Source organism: Cricetulus griseus, chromosome 2, assembly GCF_003668045.3.
Source record: "Cricetulus griseus strain 17A/GY chromosome 2, alternate assembly CriGri-PICRH-1.0, whole genome shotgun sequence".
Lineage (NCBI taxonomy): Eukaryota > Metazoa > Chordata > Mammalia > Rodentia > Cricetidae > Cricetulus > Cricetulus griseus.
This window is the reverse complement of record NC_048595.1, coordinates 271,539,089-271,559,068: the sequence shown is the minus strand read 5'-3', so window position 1 is coordinate 271,559,068 and position 19,980 is coordinate 271,539,089. Positions and strand designations below refer to the sequence as shown.

The window sequence follows — 19,980 nt, the reverse complement described above, 5'->3', positions numbered from 1 at the left end:
TCTTAGGCTCTCCTAGCAGTCTGAGGGATAGCGACAAATAGGGGTCTCAGGTTGAGTAGAGCCAAATCTGCCCCATTGTCTCTCCACTTCCACATGAGGAATGAATGCAGGGAAAGCTTTTTGACACTCAATTAGCTTTTATTGGGCACTTAAAATAAATACTATGATACACCTAAGAGTTAAGCTATATTTTAAAAGGTGTAGCCAAGTGATTCCTAATTCACTTCTGGCCCTTAGATGTTCCTGAGTAATGTCTCCATTCTCTCCATGGCCCCATCCCCACATTACCAAGGACAAGAGATGCCCTACACTTCTTAAATGCCTTTTTGTGCCTTAGGATGAGTGGGACATAGCTCCACACTCACAAGTGTTCCAACATAGACCTGCATGTGGTGTCAGTGGTGAAGCTGAAGGAGTGTTGGAATGTGAGGATTTAGGTCCCAGTGTTTATATTATGACAATTGGGTGAGTTATGTCACTTATCTAGACTTTATAGTGTCTGCACTTGAAATGTACCTGTACAATCCAAAGTGAAAAGCAAAACAAACCTCTTTTTCTTAGTTTCTAAGCAGCTGTACAAATCGTGGAAGTTACAAATGCCAGATAGGATAGGTGGATAGAATAAAAACTGAATCCTTGGGGATCGAGAGTTGGCTCAGCCGTTAAGCAGCACTGACTGCTCATCCAGAGGACCAGGGTTCAATGTCCAGCAACCACATGACAGCTCACAACTGTCTGTAACTGCAGATTCCAGGGGATCTGGAACCCTTACACAGACAGGCAGGCAAAACACCAAGCACATAAAATAAAAATAAAGTTAAAAAAGAAAGAAATTAATCCTGGCACTGGAAACAGCCAGAATTCCTCTAATTTAAGTAGGAAAAGAGACTTGTGTTTAGATCTGCAAATATAAATGGGAACTTTGTCCAAATTTGTTTGCATGCTTCTGTAATTGGAATCGAAGTTATCCTCGAGTATTTAAGGCTTGGTCACCAGTCCATTGTGCTATTTAGAGGTCAGGTGGATATGAGGGTGGCCTTTTGAAAGGAATATTGGGACCCTAGTGACTTTTCCTTTTCCTCTTCACTTCCTGGGTACCATAAAGTGAGTAAGCCTCTCCTGTCATGTGCTTCCACCATGATGCTCATGCTACTACAGGCCCAAAGCAATGGAGCCAACTGTTCATGAAACCATGAGCTAAAATAGACCCTTCTTTATAAATATATTTATGTCAAGCATTCATTAGGACAATGGAAAGATGACTATCAAAGACACTATGTGGTTACTTTTACTACATAAAAATGTAGGGAAACATCATTTTTGGTCAACAGCTTTAGAAAATGTACAGTGTCTACAATATAACTTTACCATAGGGTTAAAAGTATATTAGGCATTAAGTTTTGAACATAACACAGTTTCCTCTTCAGAAAACATTTAAAGACTGTTATTCTTGAACATTAAGTCATTCACTCCTTCTCTGACATTTCATAGACTACAAACCATCCAATTCCTGAAGATCCCTATGTTGGCTAAATAATTCTATAATGAAGTCTTCATGGTACAGGCAAGTACTGAGACCCTGGTAGGTAGGAGTTTGCTCACCGTTTGGGCAAAGCATCTAAAGATGCCAAAACCAGCTGTCTCTCCAAAGCTTCATAGAATCCTGCTCCATCTCTCCACATCCGAGGACCACTGGGCAGGCTCATGGACTTTAAACACCCGGTGCAGCGCGTTCCACTCAGCCAAGGGGGCCGAGCTTTGAATAATTCCTCTGCAAAATGAACAGCAGCAGGCTCCCCGTTTACACACTTTTCCCAGCCAAGCTGACATAGATTAAGACATCAAAAAGAAAGCTACGCCAGGGCAGTATTCCAAACAATAATTATAGCCACTTGCTCACACTCCTATAGGGTTTATTTCCTGTCTGTCATTTTAGGTCAATTAGCAAAGCTCAGGGAACAAGAAATTCTTCTTGTGAGGACCAGATAATCAGCCCATAAGTCTGCATCCCTTTCTGTCCTTAGCTGGAGGTAATTTCCCATTTGTTTCAGTCTTCCCAGGGAAGAGTGAGGGAAAAAAGAAAGGTGAGCCCAAGGCAGTTGACAGTGTATGTTAAGAACATGTATGCATCAGAGGCTTCCCTGAGCACATGGCCTTGTCCCTGTTTCCTTCCTGCTCTCTTCAAAGAAATTGCTCTTCCTGCTCTCATTCCCATGTTCTCTCCTCTTTTTCACCAGTCCCAATTCTTCTGTCCTGGATTTACTTCTTGTTTTCTGCCTCTGTTTGCACTTCCTTCTCCTTTTATGTGTGCATGGGGGGAAGGGCTGGGAGAGGCCATATGCATGTGTACAAGGGTGTACACAGATCTATGGGTGCAAGCACACAAGTGGAGGCTAGAGGTTGATTGAACTACAGCCAGAGAAGGCTGGCCACGAAGCTCCCAGGATCCTCCTGTTCTTGCCTCCCTCAAACTGGGATCAAGAGGCACATACACCCTAGCTCAGGTTTCCCCCACTATTTAGGTATTGGCAATTTTAACTCAGGTCTTCAGGTTAATATGACAATCATGCCAGAAACTGAGCAATTTTATCAGATCCCTTCCTTGTTTTTGCTCTTACAAACCTGGAATTAGACTGTTGTGGAGACAGATGCTTGACCTTAGATATCTCATCTGAATTTTTTTATTAGAAATTAACCTAAAGTACATAATAAAGGAAAAAGGAAGTAATCTATATTGATGAGTAGCCCCACATGCTCTTCTAGGTGGGAATCTATATATAAACCCCTTTGTTCAGTATCTGGGTAAGACAGAAAGTTTTATAATGCTACTCACTCTTACGGAATGCTATTTTCTCCCATATGACTTTTCTCAGGCACTTTTCTCTTTGCCTCTCCTTGAACTCCTCATCCTCTGTTTTGGGTTCATTCAGTGTTCCATAAACAGCAGCAGCTTCCCTGGGCGTTAGCCAATCCAAGCTGGACACACAAGCAATGTAGTGTTGCTTCCAGGCTCCGTATTCATTCTGAGCTGGAGTATAGGGCAGAAACCACCCAAACTTAGTGCATTTGGGCATCCATAAGCAGTCCTTCAGGAAAGAACAAGAGAAAGACACGTGACACATTTCTAAGGGACAGTTGTCTAACAATGGTAGTTTCAGGCACACACATTTTTTGGTAGACTGACATTTCTAATATTGTTGATTTAATGTCTAAACTTCAATCTACAAAAGGTATAAAGTATATTTTATTCCATATGAAGACTGTTCTTTGGTTAGTATACATTACATTATATATGAATGTATAATATATATATGCCATCTTGTGATGCTTATCTAGCATTCCCATAGTATTCTGTTACTTTTAAGTCTAGATTATGAGAATTCAGATTAATAGTTTGCTTCAGATCAACTGTCCCACAGAGAAGAATTTTTATTGAATTTATATTGCCAAATTGCAACAATTTTTGACATATTAAAAAAAAGTGAATTTAGGGCTGGAGAGATGGCTCAGAGGTTAAGATCACCGACTGCTCTTCCAAAGGTCCTGAGTTCAATTCCCAGCAACCACATGGTGGCTCACAACCATCTGTTATGAGATCTGGTGCCCTCTTCTGATGTACAGATATACATGGAAGCAGAATGTTGTATACATAATAAATAAATAAAATCTTTTTTAAAAAAGTGACTTTCATGTGGTTCACTGAGATCGAAATCTACACAAAATATAAAAATAATTAAGTTGGACACAATGTCATGCACTCATGTCCCTGTGCTCCTAGATCTCTGGGAGGTTGGGGTAGGAGGTGCACTATGAGCCTGGGAGACATGGTAAGACCTTAAAAAACAACAGACTACGTGTGTGTGTGTGTGTGTGTGTGTGTGTGTGTGTGTGTGTGTGTGTGTGCATTCTAAAACTTCCAATTCAGTAAAAACTGTATGTCCTCAAGATCTCAGAACAAAAGGAAACCCAGACTGACTGACTTCCAGGCAGTTCTTTGTTTTTCAATTCACTATACAGCATAACTGAGAATGACCTTGAATTTCTGATCTTCCTGCCTCAGTCTCTTGAGTGCTGGGATCACAGGTGTGTACCTCTATATCCGGTTTATGCAGTGCTGGGGACCGACCCCAGGGCCTCAAGAAAGACAAGCACCCTATAACTGAGTTCTTCCACAGTCCACATTGCCAGTTTCAAAATAAAGTGTGCTTAGGCTGTGAAGCAGGCCACGAGGCTGTGGTTCAAAGAGTTGGGAGCTCTAAAGGACCAGGGAAGAAAAAACAGAAAGAAGGAAGGAAGGAAGGAGAGAGAGAGAGGCAAACAGAAGAAAGAGCACCATCTGAAGCTCAGGGCTCATCTAAGTAGAACCCTGGGTACCACACAGGGTTTTCAACTGAGAAGCACTGCAAGAAGAATAAGACTGAGATATGCAAACTATGACAAGAACTGAGGTCAGCTTTGAAGCAACTCGTTCCTCGATGGGATCTGCACAGTCAGTTCCTGGCCGGATCCCATGATAGAAGCAAATGTAAATTCTCTCTAGAGGAAGATGACATCATCCAGAGACCCAGATGATGGCATCAGTGTTTTAACCCAATACCTTCCCTCAACCAAAAATAATTCGAATACTTAGAAAGACAAATTCTTTGTATTTCAGGTTTAGTAACTATAGAGAGTCCCGAAGAAGAGCCAAACATTGCTATTATGAGACATAAACTTTGAAAAAATACTATAATTAATATGCCCAAGAATATTAAAGGACCAAGTGGAAAATGTTGGCAATAGAAGCAAATCAACATTCTAGGCCTGGAAAAGATAATAACTTAATTTTAAAATTCAATAAACAGACAAGAGTACATTAGAATCCAGATAATGAAACAAAAAAACTGATAGATGAGAAGAAAATTTAGACTTAGACACTAAAAGCCAAAATGATGCAAGACTCACATAAGAGACTATGGAGCCAGGCTTGGGGGTGCACGCCTATAACCCATCTCTTGGGAAGCATACCCATAGATACACATACAAATACATACATGCAACTAATACATACACACATGCAATTAAATATCATTAAAATCTTTGAAAAATAATAAAATATGTGGAGGAATTTAAAGTATCCAAGAGGATTGATTACATGCAGATACACCATTGTATATAAAACTCTCAGGCAGTTTTGCTATTACAGAGGAAGAGGGATGGGCTGTATCCAGTCTGCTACAGGTACTCAAGGACAATTATATGTTTATTATATATGTATATGCATCTAATCAAAAATATGACAAAAAGGCACAAAAGCAGAGGAGGGATACACAGTCTAAAGGTTCTAAGGTCCTTGCATTGTCTTCAGAGTGATCATATAACCCAGAGTGCATACTATGATCTCTGATAATTATGAAAAAATACTTAAAACTTTGAAATGAACAGTAAAAATACTTACCCAGCCCAAAGGAAGGCTTGAGTAGAATAAAAATGAAACATGAGAATCAAATAAAAGAGCAACAAGAAGCCGCATAGCATTCAGAAGGTGGAGGAAATGTACTTGGAAATCTGGAGTCTTCTGCTGCTAGAGAGCCAGGGCTAGGCCAGCTTGGAATGCATGAGACCTTGCCTCAAAAATAATAAATTTATTAAAAATAAGGGAACCTTTAAAGATGGTGGGTCTCAACCCAAATATATCAGAATCTATATGAATATAAATTTGGCCTAAAAATAATCTCCAGAACTCATGTGTGCTGGGTAATTTTATGTCAACTTGATTCAAGCTAGAGTCATCTGAAAGGAGGGAACCTCAATTGAGAAAATGCCTCCATAAGATCTAACTATAGGACACTTCTTAATTAATGATTGACTTGGGGAGGGCTCAGTCCATGGCCAGTAGTTCCATCCCTGGGCTGGTGGTCCTTGATCCTATAAGAAAGCAGGCTAAACAAGTGTGTAAGCAGCTCCCCTTCATGGCCTCTGCATCGGCTCCTGCCTCCAGGTTCCAGCCCTGTTTGAGTTGCTGTCCTGACTTCCTCCAGTGATGGACTATGATGTGGTTTCCTTCCCAACTTTCTTTTGCTCATGGTGTTTCATTGCAGCAATAGTGACCCTAACTAGAATACCATGTAAAGCTGGACATGGTTGCACATGTCTATAATGCCCGTGCTCCTACAGTGAGGTGGGAGATGCAGACAGAATCCCTGAACCTCCCAGGAGGACTCAACAGTAAATAGTTACAGACTATGACTCAATGAAGGTAGAAGGCAAGAGCCAACAAACACCTGAAGTGCTACTTCCACATAAGCGCTGGGGCACCACCCAGTGCCCCCACCAGATACATACACAGACAAAAGCAAGGCAAGCTTTGGACAGGGCTTACAGCCCAGAGGGAGAGCATTTTCTTGGCATATATGAGGTTCTGGGTTCACTTTTCTGTGCCCTAAAAACCAAATGGGTTCACTTTTCTGTGCCCTAAAAACCAAAACAATCTTAAAAAACAAAACAAAACAACAACAACAAAAAAAGACTGCTGATGGGGAATGTACTTCTTTGTATCTTTATCTTATTGACTGTTGAATAAAATACTGTTTGGCCAATGGCAAGCAAGGACTAGGAGTCAAAGAGGATTCTGGGAAATGTAGTAGAGACGTGATGATCCAGGCAGGAAGTGGCATGGCAAGGAGACTCATATCTAAGCGAGGAAACAGGAAGTATGTCTCTTTTTCCCTCCGCTCCTGCTCCAGTGGCATGTTGTGATCCACCGGCAAGGAGGGGTGTCAATAAGGCGTTCGATAAGATAAGTTTTATAAAATATATAGGTTTATAGTAGTTAAGACTGAGCTAACAGATGAGGAATCCTAGTCATTGGCCAAGTAGCATTGTACCTAAAACAAGTTTCTGTGTATTCATTTGGGCCTAACTCGGGTGGGCGGCTGGCGTAAATCTCACACGTGGCGGTGGGGCTCAGGCCGCTTTTGGCAGAATAATTTATCCTAACAGACTGCCAAATGCTGACTAAACATATTCTCTTTAGAGGAACATCTTGGGTGTGTGACGACAGAAAAGCCAAGAGTGAAGATATATAAACAGTGGTTTAAGTCAGAGTGCTGAGTCTGAGGAACCTGGCAATAGTCCATAAAAAGAGGGCTATTGTCTGCCTTGTACTTGAGGCCCTCACTGGGTAGCAGCTAGTGTTTGAAATGAAGATCAGGCCACAGCCATCCCTGGACATGTATAGTCTACTGGAGGAAAACATGAGATGACGCCAGAACATGTCTATCTTCTCACAATCAACTCTCATAAAAGGCAACAGAGAGATGCCTAGAGCAGAGTCAGAAGCAGTGGCGGATGCTGGTTTTAGCTTCTGTTCTGTTCCTCAGCAGCTGTCAGCCGAGGGTTCAGTAGAAGCTCTGATTATGTACCAATTTTCCAGAGTTAATTGATCATGAATAAAATAACATCACATAAGAAACAAAGCTCAAAACATTTTTCATAAAGAATAGCAAACTTGTATAATTTTTTAAAAATAATCACATTGAATAATTCACAAGCATGATAAAAGTAAATAAACTAGTGGAATGGTGTATATAGCCATGATTATAAAATGTTACTGGTGCTGGTATTTGGCTCAGGGGTTGAATGCTGACCTAGCATGTGTGAAGTCCTGGGTTTGACTTCACAATATGAAAACTAGGAAACCAAAGGGAGGAAAAACCTTCCAAGCAAAAAATAAGTTACTGAATTTCACTTATCTCCATTATAAATCTCCCCTCCCTCTCTCTCTCTCTCTCTCTCTCTCTCTCTCTCTCTCTCTCTCTCTCTCTCTCTGTCTCTGTCTCTGTGTGTGTGTGTGTTTTCACGGGTATCAGTACAGGTGAGTTTGTGCCAGCGGAGGTCACAAGACAGCTTTGGGAGTTGGCCTTTACTCTCCACCTTGTCGTTCACCACTGCATACACCAGGCTCGCTGGCCTAGGAGTGTCCAGGGCTCTCCTGCTTCCATCCCCCATCTTGCTGGAGGAACAGAGGATTATAGAGGGGAGCAGCCATGCCCAGCTTTCCATAGGTTCTGGGAATCAAACTCAGGGCCTCACACTTGTGCAGCAAGTGCCTTTACCCGCTGAACTGACTTCTTCCAGGCCCTCCATTCTTTCCCCTAAGGGGCACTTAACCAGAGCCACCCTGACTGACACATTGCAGACTATGGTTGCTTTTGTGTGCCATTACTAGGAAGTGAGAGGAGTAGAGAGGAAGAAACCTGTTCCGTTAGAAACTTCCAGGGCCAGCTGACTTGAGCAGCCGCACACAGGTCTTTGGGATTCAGGAAGGAAAAGATATAAAGAGAAATGGAGCGCGGTAACACTGTCGAGAAATCCACCCTGGCCACCTGCTTCCTTTCTGAAAACCAGCCTTGGATGAACCTACAAAGGAAGACACAGAAATTTAGTTCTTAACACTGTCATCTAACAGTCATTAAAAGATCCTGTAGAGAAACCAGTCATTGTTATTTTCCAATGTTCCATTGTAAAGTAATTAAATCAGGGCTTGGAAAGTGGGAATATGTCTCCCTAGTCCAAGCAAGGTCCTGAGCTATATCCTCAGCATTGTATATAAATAAATATAGATATATATAATTTAATGTGTATGTGTGCTTTGTTGGCATATGTATCTATGCACTCGTGTGTGTTCCTGAAGAGGCTAGAAGAAGGCATCGAATCCCTTGAAACTGGAGTTACAGAGGATGTGAACCATCATGTGTGTGCTGGGAATCAAACCCAGGTCTTCTGGAAAGTCAACTGGTGCTCTTAACCTCTGAGCTTTCTCTCTACCAGGGGTTCTTAACCTATGGGTCATGACCCCTTTGTCAAATCTCTATATCCGAAAAATATTTATATTATGATCCATAGCAGTAGAAAAATTGCAGTTATGAAGTAGCAACAAAAATAATTTTATGGTTGGGGGTCACCATGACACGAGGACTTGTACTAAAGGTTCACAGCATTAGGAAAGTTGTGTGCCTTATGGTATTTTCATCCATATAGCACCAGCTTCTGTTCTTACTGTCCCCTTCCCTTGCTGACCGCCCCCGTCCCTTGGCCCCCCCTTATTAGTCCTCTGTCTCCCCCAGATAGTACCTCTTTAGCTTTCATGTCAGGCACAACCCTACACTCCCCCCACTAAGCTCTCTTCCTCCACTCTTATGGTTCCCTTTCAAGTTTTATAATTTTTGAACATGCGTGCTGCATACACATATGCACGCACACACACACACACATACACGTGCACACATGCATGTGTGTGTACAACTGAATACATGACTGTTCTATTTATATATTGGTGACAAAACTCTACAGTGCTAGGCCACCAGATAAGTGGTAGTCTTTGAGTACCTACTGCTGGAGCAGGAAGGGCTGGAAGCAATCCAGCAAGCAGGAACCTCTCATTACTGCCAAACTCTCTGATCAGCTTTAGGTGGCTGGAAAAAATTCCGCTAATCAAGAACCTACCACGGCCAGGCTCACGCCTGGTGGTGGCTCACGCCTTTAATCCCAGCACTCAGAAGGCAGAGGCAGGCGGATCTCCATGAGTTCAAGGCCAGCCTGGTCTCCACAGCGAGTGCCAGGATTAGCTCCAAAGCTACACAGAGAAACCCTGTCTTGGAAAAAAAAAAAAAAAAAGAAAAGAACCTACCACGACTTGTTTACTAGAAGGCCTTAGACACTACAAAAATTTTCTCCCACTGCTAAGTGGAGGCCCCAGTGGACACAGATGAGCTCATCAAAAGTCAAGATACTGAGCAAACCCCATCCTGCAATGGGACATCTCTGACTTATATTCCCAGAGGATGGCTGAAGCCTCAACTCATTTCATAGAAGCATAAATAGCATTTCCCATTAGGAAAAGACCATAGCCCTCCTGCTGAACACCTATGACTCATAGACGTGGTCTTGACCACTGCTTTACCAAAACTACTAGTTCAGCCTAGAGTCTTAACTACAAGTCCCCAAACCTGAAGACAGGAAAGTTCACGGATAAAATCATCTACCATTAAGAGTGGCAGCTCCATTCAACATAATAAAGAACTGTTGCTAATCTACCATGTTGGATACTCTTTGAAAAGTACTCTGAACTTCAAGTAGTTTAAGCCACATGTGTTGTCCTAAGACTAAAATCCAGTCACCTTCTAACTATACCTATGGCATTTGGACCATGTGGAATCAGAAGGTTGTGGGGCCCCTGTGGGACTCAGATGCAATACCTTGACTATAAATTCAATTTTGTGTCTGGCCTACATGCTCTTGTGATGTAACCATGTTTTAAAGCAATGGAAATATTGACGAAACTCTCTGCTGAAGCCAGCTAGATCTATGCCCCAAACAGAATCACAGCAGTGGAACTTCCATAAGGCACTACACCACCTGGCAAGAAATTCTTCCAATTTACAGAAAAAGCCATTGATACCCATGAAGCTGTATGCTTCATAGACTCTTGCCAAGCTTAAGCAAAGCTCTTCTGTGTGTCTTCTGTTATTTTAAATTGTAATCATGCCTCCCTGTTCAGTGGCTAAGCTGTTATGGCATCCAGGAATCAGCTTAAGGTAAAGAGCGAAAGGAATCATGTACATTTCTTTTTATCTTTTTTCACCAACACTCATATGAAAAGAAACAGTGAATCCTTTTTTCTTTTTTCCGAGACACGGTTTCTCTGTGGCTTTGGAGGCTGTTCTGGAACTAGCTCTTGTAGACCAGGCTTGGTCTCAAACTCACAGAGATCCACCTGCTTCTGCCTCCCAAGTGCTGGGATTAAATAGGCATGCGCCACCAATGCCTGGCGAAACAGTGCATTCTTATTCTTCTTGCTTTTCATGCTTGGTTTGACCTTGACAGATGAACAGTTTCCATTACTTCTGAGAACACCTGAGTAGACACAGATTTTGACCCTAACTGCCATGGCACATCCATAACTGTCCTTTTGCCTCCCTAGAGGCCATTCATGAAATTGCTGTCAAATAGCAACCTCCATGGTCCTGTGGAATTCATAAGCCAAGGAAAGAGCAACTAGGTTACCCTGGAGGAATAATGACTGGGCATAATGGATACCCAAGGCCCTGGAAGTCAATAGGGTTGAGGTTGGATGCAAAAACATCCTAAAGATACAGACCAACTTCACCACAGAAGCCTTCTATGACTTCTCAGTGTTGGGCATGTCTTTCCCTACTTTGCAAGCTGGATGAGATTTGGTTGACACACCACTTGAGAGCAAACACATAAAACCTAGTGTTATTCAATGCCAACTAGAGATAATACCGAGACTTACATTAAAAGAGTCTCAAGTTCCAGAGGCTGGACTGGGAAGGGGCTGATAGTGATGGGATCGTGCCATGATTTAACAGAGAGCTCTCTCAGCAGACCTGGTTTAGTTCAACAGAAGAACAACTGCTGAGTGCCAAGTGTCTGTTTTTTGTTGTTTTGTTTTTTTTAAACAGGACAGCATTCTCTGTAATTGTCTGTTCCACTCCCCCATGCTATAAATATCCATCAAATCTCATGGGCCAAGTCTCTGCATTTGCACTCACACACTGGCCCAGGGCCACACAGCCCATCTCCACATTGCCTAAGCTGTGTGGTGATGAAAGGTGACATCACTCCTGTTACCTCTCTGTTTATGTGAGTTTTCCCTGGGGTTAGGGAGGAGGAGGGAGTCAACATGAGGGCTGGGGGGGGGGGCACTAGTTGAGATAACGGGAGTCAGCAAGAGTAGAAGAGGGCTTAAAGATGTAATATGTGGTTATGCCAGGATACATTCTATACATGTATGGGATTGTCAAAAATAAGTAAATCATACCATATAAAAGTTTTCCTGATAAAGTCTGTTCTACATGTACATTCCATGGAACTTGTGTGTCAGTGTCCCCTATGCAAGGCAGAAGATAGTTTGCACATGGCATATAGAAGGCACGCAATAAATACTTGCTATATAAACATGTCACAGGAAAGAAAACGTAAAATGCATCCTATCATCTACAGAGAGAAGTCTGAAGATTTGCATTTGGGTTGTGAGAAATTCTTACATGTCTTGATTGATTGTCACTAAGAAGAATCCCAGGGTTGGAGAGTTGGCTCTGTGGTAAAGAGTGTTTGCTGCTTTTACAGAGGACATGGTGGTTCACAACCATCCGTAACTCCAGTTTCAGAGAATCCGATGCCCTCTCTGACCTCTGAGAACATCAGGCACACAGGAGGTATGCTTGATGTGCAGGCAAAGCACTCATACACATAAAATAAGACAAATAAAAAGAGGAACCATTGCTTGCAGACAGACATGGTGACACAAGCCTGTAATAACAGCACTTAGGATACTTAACCAGGAGGATCAAGAGTTTGAGACTAGCTGGACTATGAAACGGGACTGTATCTCAAAAAATTCTAGGCATTTGTCACCCGTACCTGGCAACCTGAGTTTGATCCCTAGAACCCACATAAAGATGGAAGGAAGAAACCAACTCCACAGGTTGTCCTCTGGTCTCTAAACACAGTGTTGTGGGACATGTGTACCCACGGCACACCAGGTTCATATACTTACAACAATAATAAACTTACGATTTAAAAAAAAAAAAAAACAACAAGAAGCATGGTAATTTGAATGAATATGGGATAGAGTCATTGGCTGGGAATCTAATGGTTTCTTCTATACACCTTCCGATCATCGCTTTCCATGACTGGCTTCTCGGAGGGTTCTGTGCAACGTGTCTTGTTTCTGGTGCATTTCATTCTTGTCTGTGAGGCTTCATGGGCCTGTTATTCACCACTTCTCCATTTTCTCCTGGCACACTTGTGTTTAAGACATGGTTTTGCCTCATCTAAGGTAAAATGTTCCTTATTGTTTGGGGATGATTTGGGGAGTTACTTTACTCTTATCAACTGATAACAATGGAAGTTCAAGCCTTTTAATGGAGCTAAAATGCAAAGCAAAGTTGTCTTTGTTTTAATATATTTTTTAAAGATTTTACTTATTTATTATGTATACAGCCTTCTGCCTGCATGCCAGCAGAAGGCACCAGATCTCATTCATGGTGGTTGTGAGCCACCATGTGGTTGCAGGGAATTGAACTCAGGACCTCTGGAAGAACAGTCAGTGCTCTTAACCGCTGAGCCATCCTCCAGCCCCTGTTTTAATATTCTTGTGACTTAATTTTTAAGTCTATGCTACTGAAGTACATAGAGTTCTTTTCCCTGTTAGTTGACAACTTTTACACAAGATAACATTTCCTTCCCAACTAGAGCTGCTGCTTCACTATAAATGTGTTTCGTTTATTCCTACTTCTAATATCTAGGCCAACCTGTTCCGAACTGTCAATCATTTCTCCTGATTGGAGAACAAGCAGGCATTGGAGAGACTGTCTGATGGGGAGGAGTTGTGATAGGTTCACTCAGCCTGGTGTGGGCTGAGTTAAAAGGGAGGTAGCAAAGTAACTCTCCTGTCCTCTGCTAAACGGTCATGAAATGAAAGATAAGGACACAATGAGCAACTGTTCCACATTGAGGGTGCATCTAGAGATAGGAAAACTGGGTGTAGAAAGTGACTGCGCTGGATTCTGGACCACAAGGGAAAATGTAGCATTCTGTCCATTAAGAAAGGACACTGTTGAGCCAATGGGGGATACTGATGGGTCTGTGATTGAATGCCTAAGCTAAGTCAGTGCTGGTGTGGGTAGATGAACTTTGATTTTTTTCATCAGTGTCCTTGTTAGAAAATACAAACTGAAGGACTGGAGAGATAGCTCAGTTGGTAAAGCACTTGCCTGTCAAACACAAGGAGCCACATTCCATCACCAGAACCTGAGCGTTACACACTGGCCACGACTTGTCATCCCAGAGCTGAGGACAGGGAGACAGGAAGATAGATCCCTGAGCCTTGCCAGCCAGCAGCATGGCACACTGGGCAAGTCTGGAATAAGGAAAAACCCTGTCTCCAAATGCCGTGTGTAAGGAATGAAACTCAAAATTGTTTTCTGGATAGCACATGTATGTGCACATTTGTGTACCTGCACCCACACACATATATGCACCTACACACACACACACACCTGCTCACATACTACAAAAAATAAAAGGAAAATCGGCATTGACATGCTGAGGGTTATGAGAATCACACTTACAACCTACTCTCCAGTGATACAGGATAATAAGGGAAGCTTGATACAGGTGTTTATTACTGAGCAACACACTGTTAAACTTTTATCAAGTAGAGGAATCCAGATGGAAAGGGCAAAGAAAGTAGTTTTGCCTTAAAAGTATTGGAAGAGACCACAAAGCCGGGAATTGGTGGCACATGCCTTTAATCCCAGCACTCGGGAGGCACGGGCAGGCGGATCTCTGTGAGTTCGAGGCCAGCCTGGACTCCAGATGAGTGCCAGGATAGGCTCCAAAGCTACACAGAGAAACCCTGTCAACAGGCAGTGGTGACACATGCTTTCAAATCCAGCACTTGTGAGGCAGAGGCAGGTGGATCTGTGAGTTCAAGGCCAGTCTGGTCTACAGAGTGAGTTCCAGGACAGCCAGGGCTACACAGAGAAACCCTGTCTCAAAACAAGAGAGAGAGAGAGAGAGAGAGAGAGAGAGAGAGAGAGAGAGAGAGAGAGAGAGAGAGAGAGAACACTTACCTCATGGTATGTTTTATATGGACCTGTTTCCTGGCCTTTTTAAGTTACTGCTGTTTTGTTATCTGTATCCATACATCCTAGTCACATTCAAAGACAATGCCTTAAAGTGAACTCATAGGCAGCACAGTCTTCAAGATGACAGGGTTGTAGATGTGCAAGGCTGGCACCATACAATATCCACAAACCAGTCATTTGGGGGCTGTTCTCAGTAATGATGATAAAGTACATGTAATAACTGTCACTTCCGAGCCAGGTGTTCACGCCTTTAATCCCAGCACTTGGGAGGCAGTGGCAGGTGGATCTTTGTGAGTTCGAGACCAGCCTGGTCTACAAGAGCTAGTTCAAGGACAGCCTCCAAAGCCACAGAGAAACCCTGTCTCGAAAAAAAATAATAATATTAATAACTGTCACTTCCTTTGAAATTAACATTCAAACTGAATTAGACCGTGACACACCGAGAACAGTTAAACTCAAAGGATTATAGTTTCAACTACAAATTGTCTGGTAGAATTTAGAACCAATTAGCTTTCTTCTTTCTTTATTTCCTTCTTTCTTTCTTTCTTTCTTTCTTTCTTTCTTTCTTTCTTTCTTTCTTATTTCTCTTTCTTTCTTCTCTCCTTCCATTCTTTCTTTCTCTCCTTTTTCTTCCTCCTCTTTTTAAAGAAAGACTGTGTGTGTGTGTGTGTGTGTGTGTGTGTGTGTGTGTGTGTGTGTGCATGAGAGCACCTTGGAGACCAAAAAGGGTGTTAGATTCCTCGGAGCTGGAGTTACATGAAGTCATGAGCCACTCTAAGTCAATGCTAGGGAAAAGCATTCTGGTCCTCTGGAAAAGTAGCAAGCACTCAACTCCTGAGTCATCTCTCCAGCCCCTTTGAAATAAAATTTACTCCCATTTTGGAATTTTAAGAAAATTAGCAAAATAGTATGTAAAGCTGAAATTTTTTTGCCACTTATTCTTGAGGTTTTGGGAACATACATATCCCATGCTAGATAACTACTCCACCAATGAACTATATCCTGGCCCTTGGTTCTTTGAGACAGAGTCTCTCTGCATGTAGCTCACACTGGCCTTTAACTTACTTGGTAAGCCTGACTGGCCTCAAACTGACTGTCTCCTTCCTCAATCCCAAGTGCTGAGATTACAATCATGAACCACCATACCCAGTCTCAGTCAACTTTTCAAAGATGGCTCTTTGGATATCTTTGGAATTTTTGCTTCGATCCCCATCCCACTCTGTAGAGTCTCCTGTTGCATCCCAGAGACACCAAGGAGAAAAACAGAATGTGAATAACTTGTAAATTAAACTTCAGTTATACATGTTTTATGTTTGTGCCTGGTCTGCTCTGCTACCAGACTCATGTTGGAGAATAATGAGTCTTAAGCAAGAAGAACAGAAAATGGCCCAATTATGTTTAAAAAAAAAAATCCATGCCTGAGCAACAGAAGGAAGGTTTTGCAGTAATGACACCCAGCTCATCACTTTGCACTTAATGTTGCCAAGTAAGAAATCAACGGAGAGAAATAACAACACATAAAGAGAAAATGAACAAAATGTGCTTTGCTCATTTTCTTGTGACAAGGATAGTTTAATCTAAATAATTCATGACAGTGCTTCACAATGTATTACTGAATGTACAGTGTGTACTTTCAAAACAACAGAGCTCAGTACTAGGGGACTCGAATCTCATTTTTTGTTATATTTCTGATAAGGAGGAGGAAGAAGCTGCCAAAATTATGATGAAAATGGCTGGGAGGATAGTCTGGAGGGGTGGCCTGGAGAGGGTTCAAGGATTTGGCTGAGGTTTTTGTTTTCTAGTTGCCTAGGCAGCATGTCTCATTCTAGCTTCTTGAAAACACTTATGGCAAGGCAAGGGCCTTCTGGGCAGTTATTCACCGCTTTTGGCCAGCTGCATAGACTAAGAAGACATGTCAGCAGGATGAAAGGTACCAACATCCACCCCAATGTGCTTTTGAATCCAACAATTCATCTGGAATATTGGGGTGGGGGAATCTTGAAATGCTGTCTTCTGGATTTGATGAGGTTGATTTAACAAACACAACATCTCTGGCTACCTGCACAAGACCTACAGGTGTGCTCGAGTGTACACACACACACACACACACACACACACACACACACACACACACACACAAACTCTAGGAGTTTGTCCTTAATGATTGAAGACATGGCCATGGACCCAGCTAAAAGATATTCCTATATGTGTTGTTTCTATAACAAATGCCAGGGAAACAAGCTGAATGTCTGAGATAAGTTATGGCATATTTATAAAACCTAATAACTCTTCCTAGAAATCAAAACTCTTAACCGAAAGGGGAATCCATGTGCTAATTTCAAATGTGTAGGAGTACTGAGGAATATAACAACAATATTTTAAAGCACAGTCTCTTCCAAAAAAAAAAAATGCAAAAGTAAATCTTCAACTTACTGAAATAAAACTCTCTCTCTCTCTCTCTCTCTCTCTCTCTCTCTCTCTCTCTCTTAAGACAGTGAGGAACTCACAGAGATAGTCTTGAGAGAGTTTAGTCCTTAGCTTTACTTCTACCTCTTGTTGATCCCCAGAGGCAGTCAGCTGGGATGCAGGATTGAAAGGTCTATGGGAGGGGTGGGAATCAGAACTGGGGTGGGAATCATGAACCTTGTTAGCATAAGCTCCAAATCAAGGACTGTTGAGTACTCAAGCCTTAAAGCAGATATCTATATCCGGCTCTCAAAGGTGTGGGGAGGATCACAGAAAAGATGACAGAGACAGTCCAAAAGCTGGAATATGGGGGTGGGAGAATCTTGAAATTCTGTCTTCTGGATTTGATGAGGCTGATTTAACAAACACAGCATCTCTGGCTACCTGCACAAGACCTACAGGTGTGCTCAAGTGTACACACACGTACACACACACACACACACACACACCACATGAAGGTAGGAGGGGGGTAGTTGGAAAGAGAAGGAGTCTACAGGAGTAGGAGGGTAATGAGATAGAAAAATAGGGTATGAATATGCTCAGTACATTGTATATATGTAAGAGCTGTCAAAACTTAATTTTAAAAGGTGTAACATGGAGGTGGATGGATGCATGGAGTGAAGATGGAAAAAATTGAATAAGCTTTCTAGAGCTTGAGGGTAAGTGGGCCAGTGATGATTAGATGAGACTGAATGACTGACAGTATCAACTATCAAAAGAGAAAGAAAATGGTCACGTTTTACCTACAAAAATAACATTTTAAACAGGTTGATTTGGGGAGAGATATAGTTAAGATTCTAAAAAATAATTATTAGAGCGGGATGTGGTGGTGCAGGCCTTTGATCCCAGCACTTGGGAGGCAGAGGCAGGCAGATCTCTGTGAGGCCAGCCTTGTCTACAGAGAGAATTCCAGGACAGCTAAGGCTACACAAAGAAACCCTGTCTTGAAAAGCCAAGACCAACCAACCAAATAAATAAGTATCAAATAAGTAGTTGGGTATAAAGTTAGGATAGCACAGGAGATGTCTGGACAAGAAAATAACAAAAATGTTAAATGAAATCCATAGGTGTGCCTTAAGGGGCTTAGGGAAGATGAAGAATGAAAGGAGAAGCAAGGCTAATGTCCACACTTAATGATGGAGTGCCTGTTAAATCTTAAAGTTCTTTAGCATTTTATGCATTTTATGCAAAGGCCACAGGCAGAAAGAATTAAGCAGCTGTAGTCAGGAAGCCAGAAGAGAGTCATTCCACAGGATCCACAGGCAAGAGTGTCTCTGGGAGCAAGAACTTGATATTACTGAATACTGCAGAGAGATCAAGGGAGAATGAGGCAAACATCCTCTGGGCTCAGCCTGTGGAGTTGCAAGGATACTCACATACTAGTTTAGGGTGTAGTGAGCTGCAGCTGAGACCTCATGTGCCTGATGTAGAAGAGAAGATGTAGAGGAATGATGGTCAAGGCTTTAGGGATTTAATCTTTTGTTTTGTCTTTTGTTGCCTGTGTATTTATGTTTTTATATTCTGGTTTTGATTTAGGGGAGAATGCCTATTGTTGGTGTGTGAAATCCACACCCATTCACTTACACATTGCCTATAGCCCCACACTTTATTACTGGAGATTCTATAGTCCATAAAACTCAACATACTCATAGGTGGAATGTCCGTAACTGAAGTACTTAGGACCAGAAGTGTTTTGAATCTTGGAATTTTTTTTTCCTTTCAGATTTTAGAATGTCTGAATACAAATAATGGAATTATCTTAGGGATGTAACCGAAATCTAAGCATAACATTTGTTTATATTTCACGTGTGTGCATAGTCTGAAGGTAATTCTATACTATATTATAAACCATTTTGTGCATGATGTGGTATGAAATTTTTCATGTGTGGTGTCATATCAGCACTCAAAATACTTTGGGCTTTGAATAGATTCAAACCTGACAAATACCAACTCTGAAAAAGAGAAGTGGACAAAAAGTTCCTCTTCTAACCAAGAAACTACTTTTTCTGTTTTCTTTTCTTTTCTTTTCTTTTTTTTCTTTGAAATAGGGTTTGTCTATGTAACAGCTCTCGTTATCCTGGAACTCATTTTGTAGACCAGGCTGGCCTTGAACTCACAAAGACTTTGCCTCCCAAGGAATGCTATAATTAAAGGCGTGCACAACCACCACCTGGCTGCCTGCTGTTTTCAGCTGATAGGTTCTGGGAAAGAGAAAATCAGTCTCTCCTCTCTCTCTCTCTCTCTCTCTCTCTCTCTCTCTCTCTCTCTCTCTTCTCTCTCTCGCTCACACACACACACACACACACACACACACAAACACACACACACAAATTAAAAACTAAAAATAAATCATAACAAAAAAGCTTCTAGAATTTAGAGAAATGTAGATTTGGATTTCAGACTAAGAATGTTCAACCTGGGCTAGAGAGATGGCTCAGAGGTTAAGAGCACTGGCTGTTCTTATGGAGAACCTGAGTTTAATTCCCAACAACCACATGGCAGCTCACAACCATCTATAATGAGATCTGGTACCCTCTTCTGGCCTGCAGACATAAATGCAGGCAGAATACTATACATAATTAATAAATAATTAAAAAAAAAAGAATGTTCAACCTGTACTATGTGAGTCCTTCCCAAAACACTTTGCTGTGGAGAGACGTAGAGGCATGGTCCAGAGATTACAATACAGGGGTAGGAGTTAAATTTTCCAACCTAAATTTTGTTTTCTAGCTTGGCTCCTCTGATAACATATCTTTTTCCTAATTATCAAACAAAATTTGGAGTGGTTGAATATAATCTCTAAAATTCAAAAGTAAGAATTGAACCCAATTGAATGTTGATTTAGTGTTACAATTAC

General features: G+C 41.8%; 1 protein-coding gene across 1 annotated transcript in view; it reads right to left on the bottom strand.

Moving 5' to 3' along the window:
- The window catches only part of Ect2l (epithelial cell transforming 2 like), a 71,081-nt gene that overhangs the window by 32,047 nt on the left and 19,054 nt on the right, over positions 1–19,980 (bottom strand). Inside the window, exons 4-6 of the mRNA XM_027401952.2 lie at positions 8,238–8,400; positions 2,834–3,086; positions 1,603–1,771 (exon numbers count right to left, since the gene is read on the bottom strand). Of these exons, the coding sequence (XP_027257753.1) occupies positions 1,603–1,771; positions 2,834–3,086; positions 8,238–8,400 (585 nt within the window). The remainder of the gene's footprint in view (positions 1–1,602; positions 1,772–2,833; positions 3,087–8,237; positions 8,401–19,980) is intronic.